General features: G+C 39.2%; 1 protein-coding gene across 1 annotated transcript in view; it reads left to right on the forward strand.

Moving 5' to 3' along the window:
- Positions 1-10,778: 10,778 nt before the first annotated feature.
- igsf9ba (immunoglobulin superfamily, member 9Ba) overlaps positions 10,779-16,776 on the forward strand; it is a 57,559-nt gene continuing 51,561 nt past the window's right edge. The window contains exon 1 of the mRNA XM_041046722.1: positions 10,779-10,968. Coding sequence (XP_040902656.1) covers positions 10,905-10,968 — 64 coding nt within the window. The 5' untranslated portion in view covers positions 10,779-10,904. The remainder of the gene's footprint in view (positions 10,969-16,776) is intronic.

Raw genomic sequence — 16,776 nt, forward strand, 5'->3', positions numbered from 1 at the left:
TATGGATAGATAGAAAGAAAAAGAAATAGAAAAAAATAGAGACCCATAGCTACACAGTATGCTGAGTATAAATTGTGCAGTGGTGGTCATATATTTATAAACAATGTAGTTGGGCGGATATGTATGCAAAAGTCTTGGCACTCCTGGGCAAACTGCACGTTTTGTTGATTTTGGAGTGAAAAGAAGTAGAGACAACCCCTGAAGAAAGGCTTGTTTCATGTTTAATGCCTGTTTGCTGCAGAGGTTGTTTTACCCTTTTTCATTTCACACTCAACAAAAATAAAAACTGTGGAGGAAACGGTGGAAGTATTCAGATCCTTGGCTTAAGTAAAAGTACCAATACGTTAATGTAAAAATACTTAGTTACAAGTAAAAGTCCTGCATTCAAAATCCTACTTAAAGTTTCATCAGCAAAATATGCACAAAGCATTAAAAGTAAAAGCACTCATTCTGCAGAAAACAATGACCACAGTGACTGATATAATGTTATATACAACATTACTAAGTATATTTATTCAAGAATTGTAGTTACCTGATTATTTCTGTTTTCTGCTACCTTATGCTTCTATTCCACCACCTTTCAAAATATTATATTTTCTACTCCACTACATTTATTTGACAGCTATGCTTACTAGTTCCTTATTAGGAATTCCTTAGAATAATTTTACATTAAAAACATATGATAGTCTTATAAAGTACAAGACTTTATAAATTAAACCAATGGTTACTAACCTTTTTTGCTTGTCACCCCTTAAAAATCATGTCTATGACCTGCCACCCTTTAAGCTCCACAGTCTTCTCTATTTCAGGGGCACCTGTTAATGCATTTACATCATCAGGATATGATTCAGTCATTTTGAAAGCAGAGGACAATCTGTGCGCATATAAACCACTGAAACATGGGCTTAAATGTACTCTAAATGTATGAAATGTACAAAAATGAGCATGACTTGTTAAAGCAGATCTAGATTACCTATCTAGCTATCCCTTGCCTGTAAGACAACACTGAGGGCAGGAGGAGCTATAAAACAATCGCTACAAGGGCATCAGGGCGGAAGATGGACCCTTCACAGACAGGAAATGCCTGTGCATCATTGTGTCAATGTGCTTTTTGAGCTGTAAAATCAACACCAGCGTCTTCACTGGATCAATACTCTTTCCCAATCCTAGACCAAAACAAATATTACCAAGGCATCAGAAATAAAAGTACTGCTCGTACAGAATGTGAATTTAAATAAAAACATAAGCAGAACATTTTGCAATATCAGAATTCTGCACAAAACAGCAGCACCCTCTGTATGTAGGTCCGTACTGCTTGCAACAAAGGGACCCTTCTAACATTTAATTCATGTAATTTATTTTTTGGAGTTGTATTTATTTTTACTGCTCATATTATCTGTAGCTGCTTGGAGTCCCGCAAATAAACAGCAGGTGGCAGTGTAAAACCAGACATTATTGCAGCTGTCAAAACATCAGACACATCCAAATAACAGCACCATCTTCTTGCAACGTATGAACTACAATGATAATCATATAATGTACAGCTTATTCTGTGATTCATCAGTAAACCTGTTATGTTACAGGGGCTGTTTATATACAGCTTCCATTCCTAGCCATAGAAAACATAAGCTGAATTTAAAAAACTACGTTACAGTCACCTAAACTCCCAGACTGATGTTGCAGAAATTGAAGTATGTGCCCTCTGAATACAACCCTCTGATCCACCCACTAAAATGTAAATGAGGCAAAAAGGGGAAAATAAATGAACATGCAGCCGTGTTTGAATGTTCCTGCACCATATGACCATCGTGCTTGCCATACACCGTTGCAGTGTTGGTAGTATATGTTGCTAGGCAATCACTCTTCTGTTGCAAGGTCCCTTCAGGCTGCCCTTTCTTGCATCTCTTAGAAAATGATACGTTTTCATTGTTTCACAGACACAGTGACACGATTAAGAAAAATACTGATTCTTCTCTGAGAATAGACCCAAGGAGCTGTTTTTGTAATTGCAATTAACCTGCAAGGACATTTCATATGTATTCATCACAACAGAATATAGAAGGGGGAGAAAAGTCTGAGCAGGCACTGAAGGATTACTGAACTCACTGTGCATATAAGCCCAGGGCCGACAAGTAGTCAAATATACTCTGTCTGAAGTGTTGAAAGAGGCGCAAAACAGCCACTAAGAGACATAAAATGACCACAAACAGACACAAAATGACCACAACGAGATGCAAAACTAACCAAACAGAAGCAAAACAACCATAAAAACATTCAAAACTATGACAAAGATACACAAAACAACCACAGAGAGACTCAAAATTACCACAAAGTGATGCAAGGCAACTATACACAAGTGTGTCATTTGTAGCTGTTCTGTGTCTCTTTTAGTTTGGGTGTTTTTCTCCTTGTGTGCAGGAAATAGTGATATTCAGCTTGTTCATAGCTCAGTCAACTAAGGTGAATCTCATTCTGAGCCAAATTAGTGACGTCACCACTGCATCACAGTGACTCTTATTACAGGTGTTGCTCATTGGCGCCTTCGTTTCCTGTTTAATGTAGTTGCTGCACGAGGTGATGATTGTTTGTTTTTTGCCTCCATGCATCGTTTGCACTCTGAATGTATATCTTTCACGTTATGAATAATGCACTAAACTGCTGATGTTTTTATCCACTCATTTATTCAGTCCCAAACCCGTGAGCTCTGTTCCTGCAATCTTGACAGACAGGTCTAACACCAACCAAGCTATTTACGGTGTGGAAATAAGCACAGGATATTAAAGCATATCAGCTTGCACTATTATAAAAAAAAAAAAAAAAAAAAAAAAGAAAAAAACAACAGGGATATGAAACTGCAAATTTCTTCTACATAAAAGAAGATTATAACAAGTTGAATAAACAGAAGAAGTTTGTGTTTTATATTCTTCTGCATGAGTGCTGACATCTACAGTATATCAAGAAACATAATACAGAGATTGCCACTGTAGTGCAGCATCAATAAAACAACAGCTGTTGGACTTTATCAGAGCAAAATGTGGACAAAAGCCTCATAAACAAGTTAGAATATTTGAAGACATTATTATTTTTGTGGAGAATTTGTATTCTACACTTTTGATTTTCACCAAGTATACACATCTACACACAGCACTTACTGCATTTAATTTACCACAGTTTTGTCTATAATTTCTTTTTTTTTTCATTTCAGTCTCATAAATTTCAGACTTTTATTTCCCTGAAATTAGTTAAATAAAAGACATTATTTCCGCAAATGTAAATACTTTCTACTACCTCTTAACTGCTGGATTATTATAAAGAGTTATAGTAGAATACAGAGCAGACAGTTCACAGTAGTAATCTATAAAAATGGGAAAATGGATTTTTATTTTTGCAGAAATATCTATTTCATGTTTATCTCATTGGAAAGACTATGGGAGACACACAGTGGGTCATTGCAGACATATAATGCATCATCATAACAAATTCAGAAAAATACAGCTAAATGTTAACTGTTATTGACATTTTTTATTAATTTATTTAATATATGTGATTGAGGGCAAGGTATTATACAAAACAATGAATCAGGCCTGTAATAGTGCATGTTGATGTAAGCCATTGTAACCATGATCTCTACGCTTACTATGCAGGATGAGTGAGACACAGGTTGGATAGATAATTGCACTCCAGGTCTTAAGTGATTCAAAGAAATGCTAATGTACACGATATGCGACTGTATATTGGTCATAACTGTCACAGTTTCTTTGATGGATATTCTTATCTCTAAGTAACCTTCTGTGAGTGTCAGAAACCCTCTCTTTGAAGATTCCCATAGAACTCCCAACCCCCTTCCTGCAGCTATTATTAGTGAGCTTGTGAAGCGAGACATTTCTTCTCCTCCTAATATTTCTGCTGCTTATTGTTCTTCCACTAACTCTGCAATTTAAGTTTTTCTCAAAGCTATAGTCTGCGTTTTAACTCAAAACTGTACAGATTCCTCGGGATGTGTGGGCTATTTTTGCTCTGTGCTCTTAGAGTTTTATTTTACATACTGAAGATTGCAGCTGACACACATTCAGCTTTGGATTTCATTAAAAAGCTGCAGCCAAAAGTGTCAGCGGGGCTTCTCAGAACAGGAGTGGGACTTAAAGAAGCAGCTTGAGGTTCAGATAGGGAGACGGCTCAAATTCCCAGACATGACGATCAGAAGGAAACGGCAAACGAACAAAGCAGGAGAGGACAAAGTTTCACATCCTGGAGGCTGAGTGACTTAAATGTGCCCATTAAGGGGTTTGTATTTCATCAGGACCCACAGTTTCTTTGGCTTTACAGCATGACTTATTTAGTTACTTTAAAACAGTACAGTTAATGTACATGATTTCTTGTTCTTTTTAGTGCTTTTCATGGATGCCCTCATTATCGTTAATTTGTCACTGTTATACTGTTATCTTAAGTACAGATTTGTTTGATTTTTTTTTTTAAATATGTTCTTGAAATAAAAAAAGAACTTCAGGAGGGCAGATTGAAAACAGCCTCATCTCCCTTTCAAATAATATGTGCATAGTTTTGAAAACCTTGTAACTGCTGTGCTTGTTTTTAACTGATGGGCATGGATTTCTTGAACACTATTAGATGGTGTAGTCATGTAATACAAATAGAAATTTTACATGTTTGGATCCAAACTAAGGCACTTGGTGTAATGATCGAGCAGATGGATTATGGAAAAACTATCAATCAGTCTTTGGTAACCATGAATTAAATAAGCAAACAAGTAGAATCATGAAACACAGTCAAAAACCCCTTTTTACCGTTTGAACTATAACCTTTGCTCACTCCCCCTTGAATTTAATTTGGGTTTTGCCGTGTTCTTCGTGTAAGCCACTGGTCACCCCTTCCCCAACAGGATCACAAGGTAAAGATTCGAAATGTTGCGAGATGATTACCATCATGGGAAAGCAAAGGAAAAGCAAGGGGGGGAAAAAACACCTTGTTTTTGTTTTGTACAAAATTCTAACCACTAACCTGTTGTTTACTTTTTGAGAAATCCTGAATAGTTCCACATGTTTCCACAAATTAAACAACAACACCTTTTGGGAGACGGCTCACATCTCACAGAAATGTGCAGCCTGACGAAGATTTGAAAATATGTTTTTTTGTCTGATCAATAGTCAAAACCTCAAAATCATCAGTAAATAATTTAAACTATTAAACAAACAGAAGCAAATCCTCACATCTGAGAAGCTCTAACAGAGCATGAGAAATGACTTAAACAGTTATTTCATTTTCTATTGATTGACTAATCAATTACTAATTATTTCAGTTCTAATTTTACATACTTTTGGATGCCACTGACTATACAATATTGTATTTTTGAGTTTAATGTCTTCATGTGTAAAATCTTATTTGGTGAAGATAAATAAACCTGTCAGATAAATACAGTGCCGTAAAAAGTACAATGACATGTAGTCGAATACTTAAGTACAATTCCTGAATAAATGTACACAGTTACTTTCCACCACTGTTAGTGAGAAACAGTCTAATGTTCTTAGCTACAGTAGTATTAATCATTTGGGAATAGACTGTAGTGATCAGCTGGCTGGCAGGCTGAATCAGTTTGCGTTGCCAAGCACTGCAGAAAGTTTCTATATTGGTCGCAATGGGATTAACTTTCTGAAAGTCATCACAAGTCGAAAAACAATAACTGACTCTAAATACGCTTTCTCTGTCTTTCTCAAACACAAATACAGACTCTCCCCTCGGCCACGGCAGCTTGAACTCCTTATTCTTGAGATGCTGGTAACAGAGTTTCACCCACAGTTCATCATAGTTTGAGAGGCAAAGTAGTATATCATGCTGTATGGTGCAGATCAAGAGTCAGGAATTAGCAGCTCAGCTCAATTAACACTGTGGTATTAATAGATTTCACAAGTGAGCTGAAAGGCGGCATGATGCACAGGAAAAAAAATGTTTAGGGATTTGATGATTTCAGGACAATAAAGGGAGCAGGCAGTTTTTAAATTAAGATTTTTGTTTAGTTTTCACACTGTGACTGTCTCTTTGCCTGGAATATGAACTACTGTGTGTATTTTAATTACACTAACCAATAAGGAGCTCTATTAATGGCAGGAACACACACCTGTAGAGAGATATGTGAAACCATGGCAACTATAACTGTTACCTCCAGCTGAAATGGGTTCAGCAACATGTTTAAATCTATGCAGTGGTTATACTGAGAGCTAAGTACAGCTCTTTTACACCAATGTGAGGGCAGATATCGCGTGAAAATAGACAGAATAGTAAGCTGGAGCCGAATCATGCCATGTGAAGACTTAATGGACGGACAGTAAATTACTAAACAGTTCATTATTTAACTTCCTGAGGTGTCTTTTTAGTATGCTAAAAAGGACGATGGGTGGCGCGCTTCTCTCAATCGCATATCCTCTCCACAGCTCCACCATTTGAGCAGGTTGTTCACAGACTCTACTGATGACCACCGAACATGACAAGTGATTCTCATCTGAGCAGCAGTGCGGAGAATGAAAGTGACTTTGAGGCCCTAAGTCCTCCTGCCAGCGCAATGCATGTGTCATTCACTCTGCTTTTCAACAGACAGAGAGAGAAAAAACAGTGAAGTCAGGGAATTTGACTCGTCCCAGCCCTGCTTTTAGAGATTTTACTGAACATTTATTGCCCAGTTTCAAACACATTTCTACAGGCAGATTTATACTGTAAGCAGCAAAAAAGTGAATAAAACAGTAAATTAGATGTGAGCTGAAATCAGCCAAATTAGATACCGTTGTTTCCTCACATGCAAAAACATTACAACTGCTACATCAAAAACATCCAGCTGATTAAGTTCATACAACGAGAAGCTGGAACCAGCAAATATTTGGCATTTTAAATAAATACAACTGTTGAAAAGCAAGGCTAATCTCCTGTGTAAAACACTGCTGACCATAACTGATCACACGTATGAATTATACTGACAGAGAGTGTGAGACTATAAGGACAAGCAGAGCTTATAAAACACCATAAGCAGACACGTAACAGAACATCTGTCCAGCAGCCAACGTGTTCGACGTCTTGTTTTGGTGCAGGCAGGTTAGTCAGCTGCAGGCTGACTGACTGATGCTGGATGGGGCCCTTCAGCATACACATCCATATGTCTCTGTCACTAAAGCATGAGCGTCTGGAAGCATTTGGGTCCATGCTTAGTCACGCCAATGTACGGGCTTACACTACATGGGAATAAGGGAACAATGCGGGAATTTGCTTTGGTTTGGGTTGAACATTATGGATTAGGAATGCTATACTGTAATTCTACTTTTACATTGTTCTCCTGCTTTAGAGGACATAAAATAAAACCTTCACCACCCCAGACATCAAAAAGCTGCTTGCTCACTGTGGTGACAGACTGAGAAGATCCCACTGGGCTATGACCCTAAAAATAAACGAGTGTGCTGTACTCTAAGACAAATATCTATTAATTTTTCATTCCATTATTTTTGGCAGAGCACCTGGCATACAGCAGAAACTCTGAGTTTTCCTTGTCTGATAAGGAAAACATTGGATTGTTACCTTTAATGATTTCTGCTCAAAATGATACCACTCTGTAAGTTTTAATAAGTGGCGGAAGATTATTTAGACTTTGTAGACTATTTACCCTGATGTATATATAGTTTACTACTGTGGTTGGTTGAGGTGGAGCCAGTTTTAGCTAATATGCTAGATAGTTTGGTCGAGTGGTTCCCAGCCTGAGGGGTTTGGGCCTCTCCCACGAGCTACAAGAAACAGGGGTCATGAGATGATGAACAGGTCAGATAGGAATAAAAAAACAAAGTTCTGCAACACAAGTCTTTTTTAATTTCTTGGTCTTTTGTCTCATCTTTGCTTTTTTTTTTCTAGAATAATGGATAATTGCAAGTTCAAACATCCACATGAAACTCAATAAAAGAGGAATCTGTCGAATCATGCATTTAACAAGGCATATGAGTGTTATCTGCAGAAAATAATCCGCAAGATGTTTTTCTGGGCAGCACCACTGGTCCCTGCTGAATTTAAAATTTAGTAACATTTCATGTTCCCTCCCTGCCCTTTGCTAACAGCCATCCCCCAAAAGAGCTGGAAAACTAATAGTTGTGTTGCATAAGAGATTATCTTAATTGTTCTTATCTTTTCTCTGCTTTGGCTTGTAGGAAATAAAATTCTATCATTGAAAAAAAAACAAAAAAAACAGAAAAACAATCTCTCCTGTGGCTTCATGAGGCAAATGCCTTTACGTCACTGATGAAACACACTTGCCTATACTGAACACATAGGCATACAGCATGTCCTGGTGCTGTATCAGCACTTCTGTAACTTTAGGTGAGGGCAGGAGGGAGGTGTGTAGGTAACATGACCTTGCTTTGCCATGTGCAGCGCTCACACCACACTGTTGCACACCTCCGCTAACTGTAATGGTGAGGCTGACGGATGTTCCACATTTAAAATGACTTGGTCGTTGGTGGTGAACAGTTCCTCCTTGCAGCCCTGTCTGCGGAGAACACTTTAAAATGCGAAACCTTCCGTTTCTCCTGTTTGGTCTAACAGCTGTACGACTAAACAAGGACTCCATGCTGCGCAGCTATTAATAATTGGGATTTGAAATTCAAAATGACTCATAGCTTGAGATGTATGTGCCATTGAGTCTCCTGCAGAGTAAAGCTTTCCCTCCAGCATTACTCATGCTGCTCTCATGCAGGCGCTAAACTTACTAGGGGATGGTTTTTTTATGCTTAAGTTCTCTTTAGCTTCCAACACTTAGTCTCACATCTATACCCGTTTACAATGAAACATGCAGTACTTTATCTCATCACTTCATCGCATTGCTCAGATCTGATGAAGCTGGCTGTTTACGTGTCCCCTCTTTTCACATGTAGAACACGTCCATGAGTTGTGAGAATGTTCACTTCCCAAACTCATTAATGTCAACAGTTTTTGGTGGCCTTTCACAATAAAATTAGAAAAAGATGAGAGAAGATGAGACGGAAATAAAATTTTTGTCGTTTGTTAATCATCTGACAACACCTCAGATTAATCTCCTTGAGGGATTCTGTCCACGTGGGGAACCACTGTTTAAGAGGAATAAAAAAACAGAAAGTCCAAACATTACAGAAAAATCTGACTAAATAAGTGGAGAAACATACAGTAGCTCAGGAGGGAGTCAGCGATGAGATGAGAATGAAAATGATGTGAATCACAAGTTATGGCCTTCACAGTCACCAGATCACAACCCAGCACCTTCTGGAGTGACAGGTTAGACAATGCTCGCCACCACCACGACCAAAACAACCAACAAGGTAGTATCTTTTGAAAGAATGGTTTTCATCCCTCCAGTAGAGTTCAGAGACTTTGAGAATCAGTGATCAGGAGCACTGAGGCTGCTCTGAGACACTTAATACTATGTTAGTTGTTGTTGTTGTTGTTGTTGTTGTTGTTGTTTTTTGTTTTTATTTGCCAGCCTTTCTGTAAGTAACGTGCATGTCCTTTGTCAAAATAGTCCAAACTGACCCCAAGCTGGTTGAAAAGACGTTCAAATGTGTTATGAAAGTATTACTCAGCAGGATTTTACTGCAGGACTAAAACGGTCTGCAGAAAAAAAAAACTGTGAATGTCTTTGATTTTTAGTCACCTCTTTAGATTTTCTTAGATTTCAGACAGGAATATGTCAGTCTCCAAAAAAAACAGAAGGGGGTGGGGGGGCAGGCAGACAGACAGACATAAACGCCCAGGCAAAAATGAGACAAATTTCGCTGAAAAAGACCAAGATTTGCAAAATATAGTCCTGAGACCATAGTCTTGACCGAATTCCTTTCACATGATGGATCACCTATGTGTTTATCTAACACGCAGAAACAGCAGCGGCGACGGCAGCAGCCGGTGTGAGCGGTGTTATTTGGGTGTGAGATCTGAGCTGATGTCGAGCAGCCAGAGGCGCACAGGCGTTATGAATCCTCCGTGGTCATGCGTGTAGAAAACAGAGGGAGTGAGTCTGAGGCAGCCTTATCAGTGGTAACCATGTGTGCGCAGTGGGCAGCGTGATGGAGCTGCATCCTTGCACTCGCGGTCGTCGAGGAAAAAAAACAAAAAAAAACAAAAACAGGCTAACGGTTTTGTATCTGTCGCCACACCCATCACATAAAGCCAGACACGGCGCGGTAGCGGCAAAAAAAGAGCGTTTTATGTCGGTGACAGCGACATGACAACAGCCGAGGGCTATGGGTGAGCGACAGATGAGTCACACACATCCACCAGCTTCCCCCCTTTTCATCGCAGATACAGTTTAAAAAAAAAACCTGCAGCATAAATGGCTGGATGGTGCCAATACTGATATGACGAATAGTGGAAAAGGCTGGTGTGGATGAATGGATGATGGGCAGCGATGGTGCACGTGGGGCCAGTTTAGGAGAGGTATTTAAAGATGTGGACACGGCTCTCTGTCAATGCGCATGATACTGCGGTTCCACTACTACGGCACGCTCCAACTCACCTTGAATCGGCGCACGGCCGCCGCTCCTGTCATTCGGGTGCGGGGCGTACGGAGGACCAATACACGCCCCAAAGCCTCGATCGGCAGCCAATCCGATGACAGAAGAGGCGGACCTGTGGCTGCATTCTCACACTTGGTTTCACTATGCGCTCGTAAAACGGCTCCGTCTACTACAAACGCGGCGGTGCAGGTGCTCTGTCTCTTCGGGAGAGGATGCGGATGGAAGGACGGGGGAGGGAAGGGATGAAGGGAAACGCCACGAGGAAAGAAAATAGGATATGAAAAGAGGCTTATGCTAAGAGACCGTGAGGTGCAAGGTCGAATATGAGAGATTGGTTGAACGGGGCACTTTGCGTGGTAATAGCTGGTCGGCAATAGTACTATGATTTGGTATGTGGCCACTCTGATAGCAAGTGTATTCAGCACCAGAGGAACGGCCGCTCAAGGTGAGTTGAAGTGCAGTATATCTTGTGCCGCACATAGCATATGATTTCTGCTGTCTTCGTGTGCGCTTGGTGCTGCTTTTTATAATCGCATGGCATTTTTTTTCCCCCCCCCCGTATGTTAGGTCATATGAACTGTGGGGGCTATTTCAATTCTAACAAATGGCTGCATATCTCATATGTCACGTGAAAGTTCAGCCTTGGTTAAATCGTATCAGGAAAACAACAGTTGCCTTGAAATGGCCTGGCTCGTGTGCATGATAATGTCTGAGATGGGATAATTCACATGCCAGTGATAGAAATGTTAGTGTCCACAATTATTGGCCATGAGAAATATAGCCTGATTGATATGGCTGTGGGTTTGGCCCGTATCGTGATGTCTGTGGGGGCTCATTTGTGTGATAAAACAACGAGTTAATTGGAAAACAGCGTTGCCGCTGCTGAGGGGAAATGTGTGCATTGTATCATGGCAAGCAGTCCCATTTGAGTTCTCCAGAGAGGGGTGTGACCGCCTCAGCCCTCAAGATGGAAAAGTAACTAAATAATGCATCACGTGTCAGATAAAATGCACTGTTGAATTTGATAGAGCCCATTCCTGCAGGCATGGGATTCATATGCTGAATTTCACATTGCACATGGATAGGGTCACGGTGTTGTGTGTGGTGCACTGAGCAATTACGAGCTGCGAGGCTCGCCTAGTGCTGATCTAAGTGCTTCATAAACTAGTCATTCCTGAAGCTACAAACTGCACAATATCCCTTTTGTTCATATATTTTTTTTTCCTGAGCACTCTGTATTGACCCATGTACTTACTTAACCTTGCTTTTCCACTTATGCCCAGATGAGGGAGACATGTGCCAAGCTGTCGCCTGGTAACTGATCCCAATGACCCCACATACCCAGTCAAAACTGGTCTGCTCACAGGTCTGGCTCCTCCTGTGATGACAGCCAGATCCAAGCTAAGCACAATGTGACAACTTCCTCTTATAATGCAGTGAAACACATTTGATTTAGAGAAAGGCAGCCTCTCAACTGCTTAAAGCACAAACACTCCATTTTATGAAGGTTCGAATGTGGCTTAATAATATCGATTCAAAGGTGTTGTCTGGTTTCGGCACTGCACTGAAGGTGATTTACTTTAGAAATACAGGCTGCAGCGGAGACTCACAAATCACAACATATTAAAAATGAGAGCTGGTTTACTTCTTCTGTTACACTGTCCCAGAACATAGTGTCTGATCATAGTCACAGAACCTCTGAAACGCATGTTAACACCAACCGTGACATCCAAGTTTAAGGCCTTTTTGACTACATTTAAACGAGTGCTGACAGGCGAATACTTTTTTGTGCAGCATAATCTATGTACAGGTTGTTGTTTGCAGACAGATATGTGTAGAGTACAAAATAGATAAAGTACGCTAGAAAATAAGTCACAATGTCTTAAAACATAAAGATGAAATTTCAGCTGTAGTTTTGTTTACTTTGATATTTTGAGCAACACATATTAAATATAATAATTATATGTATTTTTGCTTTCTTGACCGAGAATTAAATGAGAAAATTGATATCACCCTCAGGTGTGAGCCAGCAGCCAGTTAGCTTAGCACAAAGATTGTTCCCAGTCTTTGTGAAAAGCTAATCTGCTGCTTTCTTCACCTTCAGATTTACTGTACAGTCATGAGTGGTATCGATCTTCTCATCTAACTCTCTGCAAGACAGTGAATAAGCATATTACACAAAATGTTGAACTATTACTTTAAGTAATGGTAATTAAATAAACTGCTGTTCGCTTACTCTGTGGTATGAAGCTGCAGATCGTGTACTTTCCTGTTGGAAACAAAAGGCTAATGATGTGTATGTTAGCTGTTTTAGCAGCTGCCCTCGCCATTGAGAGCCAATCTGATCCCATCCTGTTTGATTGGATATAATACATCCATATAATACATTGGACATAAAAACACCTGAGCCCAGTCTACTGATTAGAAAAAACCATAGGTAACAGTGGTAACAGTGCTGATAATGTGACTGAATGAGTTTTGTTTTTTTGTTTTTTTTCCCATAAATGCATGGGAGAGGCAGGTCAGATTTCTAGGTATCAACAGACATGAATGAAAACAGATGGTTGAAAACTAACATGCTCCAATACAAACAAAAGAAAAGTAGGATTAGGACGGCTCAGTTGAGCTGAGACTTGGCTCCTTTCTCATGAGTGGTATTGTTATGTTTGCACTTTGCTTAGTGTTAGGCGTAAACAAAGGACCAATGAGTCTGCAGCAAAATGTTGACATGAAATGCTTCAACTTCCTGTAGAAAAGTACAATTAAAAATAGAATAAATTTCCTGTATGTAAAATAGTTTGTCTTCGCAATATTTCAACAGCTTCATTGTGGGGCTGGATAATATATTATGAAATTAGGTATAACAATAATCAGTTTGCTGTACCACTGTATTTATATAATGCTGTGCTCCATGATCTACTGTAGATGTACAGTTTTATGCAGTAAAGATAAAATTCCACATTAACATCAATAATAATTAAGAATTTGTTGTTATAACCAAATCATAATAGACTATATTTGGATAAAGGCCACAGAATAGAAGAGTTCTACGACAGAGAAAATTGTAAATACATAATTACATCAATGTAATTTTAACTGAAAAGCTCAAACAGACGTATTAAACCCAAAGTGAGAAACTGGTGTAACTTTGGAATTTAAAAAAACAGAAAAACAGAACAAAAAAAAAATAAAACTCATGCTATTATTTCACACAGCCCAACTGAAATAGTAAAACAATACAGTGGCACAATATGGACGTTTTGTTAGTGGCACAACACAATGTGCCACTAACAGGTCATGTTCTTCCCATACACTGACTTAAAGTGCCATCATCTACAAACATGGGTGGTTTGAAACTGAGGCTCACAGGCTTCAACATCGAAGAGCACAGATTCCCATAATACTGCAGTGAGTAGCTGATAAACCCTTTTTGATAATATTGAAAACAAAAAAGGCAAAACGTTTGTTATTTTCAAATATGATTTGAATGCGTTTCTCTGTTTTATGTCATAAAATACCTTTGGGTAATAATAACAGGTCATTTGTACTGAACATAATCGTTTGTTGCAGCCTCCATTTCCTATTTGGCTGTCTGACAAGTAGAGTCCCAGTAAGGAAAACTAAAAGCCACCAACACAGTAAATAGGTCAAGTTCAGCTGGGATTATTTTTTGGTGAAGTAGTAAGATGATGTGTTATGTAGAAGGAGAAGTCAGTGAACAAAATCCTTACACACAAGCCCAGGACGTCAAGATTTTTCAAGACAGTGTCATCTGTGTTGATCATATCATTGACAAATGTACCTAATAAAGGAAACTGAAGCAGAGGTCAGTCAGAGGGTATGTCATATCAAAAGTAAGGCACATATTCCTGGAGGATTACTTCGTAACGTAACGTAATGATATAAATAAACCTCTGTTTACTTTTAAGATTAATTATAGAAAACTGATGCAACCCACAAGTTTATGAATTAATAATTCCACAAGTTTAGCAATTAAATAATAAATGAACAAGTTACATTAAAAAAATCAAAGAAAAAAAAAAATTCCCCCCCAAAAAATGTAATAAGAAATGTTTACCTTGTACTGCAGTTAACAATGTCAGTCAGTCACTTACACTGAGTCGCTCAGGTATGAGAAATCAGTCACGGCAAATGGACAGTCAAAGAAGTTTTCTTGTGCCAAGTGCCCATTGGGGAGGCAGCATATGGTCAGGGAGACTCGAGGTTAGTTCAACAAAGTCACCGGTGTCTTGGCAACCAATCAAGGTGAAGCAAGAGGGACGCTGATGGCAATATAGAAGTAATTAAATGTCATTGGCAAGTGTTGGGGAGTGGTATATTTGAAGGACTATTTTCAGCCTGAGTCGCTGATGGCAGACTGACTCTCCTCTCAGGTCCACTGCTGGGACTTAGAGTTTTTTAAGCATTTGTTGAGCTGGCTTTTGGCCAGATGGTATTCATCTGTAATTCCCTTCTTGTGAGCCGGCTCCTTGATGTTTCACAGGATCCAGAGCTCCCTCGTGAACCGTGCCTTGGCACACTTGTTCTTGTCACCGGGTTTCTTCTGAGGGCACGTTTCTTCAAAGACAGAGATATATAGAAGCAGACAGCATTTGTGAAGGTGTCAGAACTGTCACTCACGTATCTGAGGCCTCCCAGTAGTGCTGAGTCGGTGTCTGAAAGCCCTCCTACTGCCTCTGCGGGTCCAGTTTCAGATAGATTGGGCTGTCTTTTTGTCGGGATGTTGAAACTGTCTGGGACATTGTGCGAGGCTGCTTTTCATGAGATGATTTTGAAAATGTTTTGACAGCAGTGTTTTAATTTGTCTGACATCTGCAGCGTTTTCTAAAAGTTTTAATGATATGAGTGAGACACATGAGTGCCTTTTCCTTACACAGTAGCTTCACAGCAGTCTAACGACGTTTTTATGACTGCGTTGTCATGTCGGTTTAAACTCAGAATGCAAACCTCAAAACTAACAAAAGAATACAAATTTCAGTGTTTCTACTCTTGGTAAAGAACAACAAAAATCCCTTTTAGTGGAATTTCTATTTAAATATGTTTGATATGAATTAATCATATTTGGCACTTCACATAAAGTTGTTTGGTCCTCACCATTTATAAGAATCAAGGCCCTCTTGAACCCTGGGAGCTCTTGCAGGCCCTGGCACTCAGGGCTGCGGAGGTTGGGTCAGTTTGTTTGAAAGCAATCAATTCTGCAAATGAATACAGTGAATGAAAAACAACATCTGAAGGCTGCAGTTGGTTTTAATGTTATTTCTGACTTGATGAGGTTCTGAATTCGATACATTGCAAGTTTTTGTTCCTGTTTTTTCAGAGTTTGTGGTAATAAATGCTTAGCTCTCTGCTCTGGCCTGATCACAGACACATAATGTCCTGACTGACTAATCAAAACCCCGCAAATGTTTTGCTTTTATTTATTTATTTTTTATTTTACTTCTGAAGTTTTTTTATGTACCATCAAAAATTAAGACACTGCTCTTCTCCAGCACACAAACACTAACATTCTGTACTGGAGAACATACTTAAATTTTGATAGACTTTCATTGAAGCTCACGCTGGTCTGCACCCGCTGTCTTTGGATTCTCAAAATAAGATATTTTTATATACTACTAATAAAAAGAGAGTAGATTAGATACCTCATTCATTAAACAGTAACAGTTTTGCAGTACATGCGCTAAGAAATTCAGGAAAACTTTGCAGCAGAAGTGAAAACCCCCACCGAAGTTTTTGTAAATGCTCCACACTGATGAGTACCTGGACTGTAATCTTTCTGAGCTGACATTACTGTAGGTGTTGCTATAGTGAAAGGCCATTTTGTATGATACACTATACACAGTGAATGGGGTTATATTAGATGGTATCAGATGGTAGCACTTACTGTGTCACTGCTGGCTACACTTGACCTGAGAAGGAGCAGTAACACCTCATCATATTTCCCTTCTCATTCATTCACTGATTTCTATTATTACCTATTACCAGAGTGGAGGAAGCATTCACAGCCTTTGCTTGAGTAAATGTAGCAATAAGCCTAACGCATTATAAAAATACCCCATCACAAGTAAAAGTAAAAGTAAAAACTCTTAATCTGAAAGGCAACTAGTAACTATAACGCCCATCCGAGCTTTGCAGAGCCAGACGTCCAAGAACATTTAGTTTATAATGATGTACGACAAATAAAAACAGGAAATCCTCTCATCCTTCACATTCTTCTACTATATTTTGCTTGACA

Source organism: Toxotes jaculatrix, chromosome 9, assembly GCF_017976425.1.
Source record: "Toxotes jaculatrix isolate fToxJac2 chromosome 9, fToxJac2.pri, whole genome shotgun sequence".
Classification (NCBI taxonomy): Eukaryota; Metazoa; Chordata; class Actinopteri; family Toxotidae; genus Toxotes; species Toxotes jaculatrix.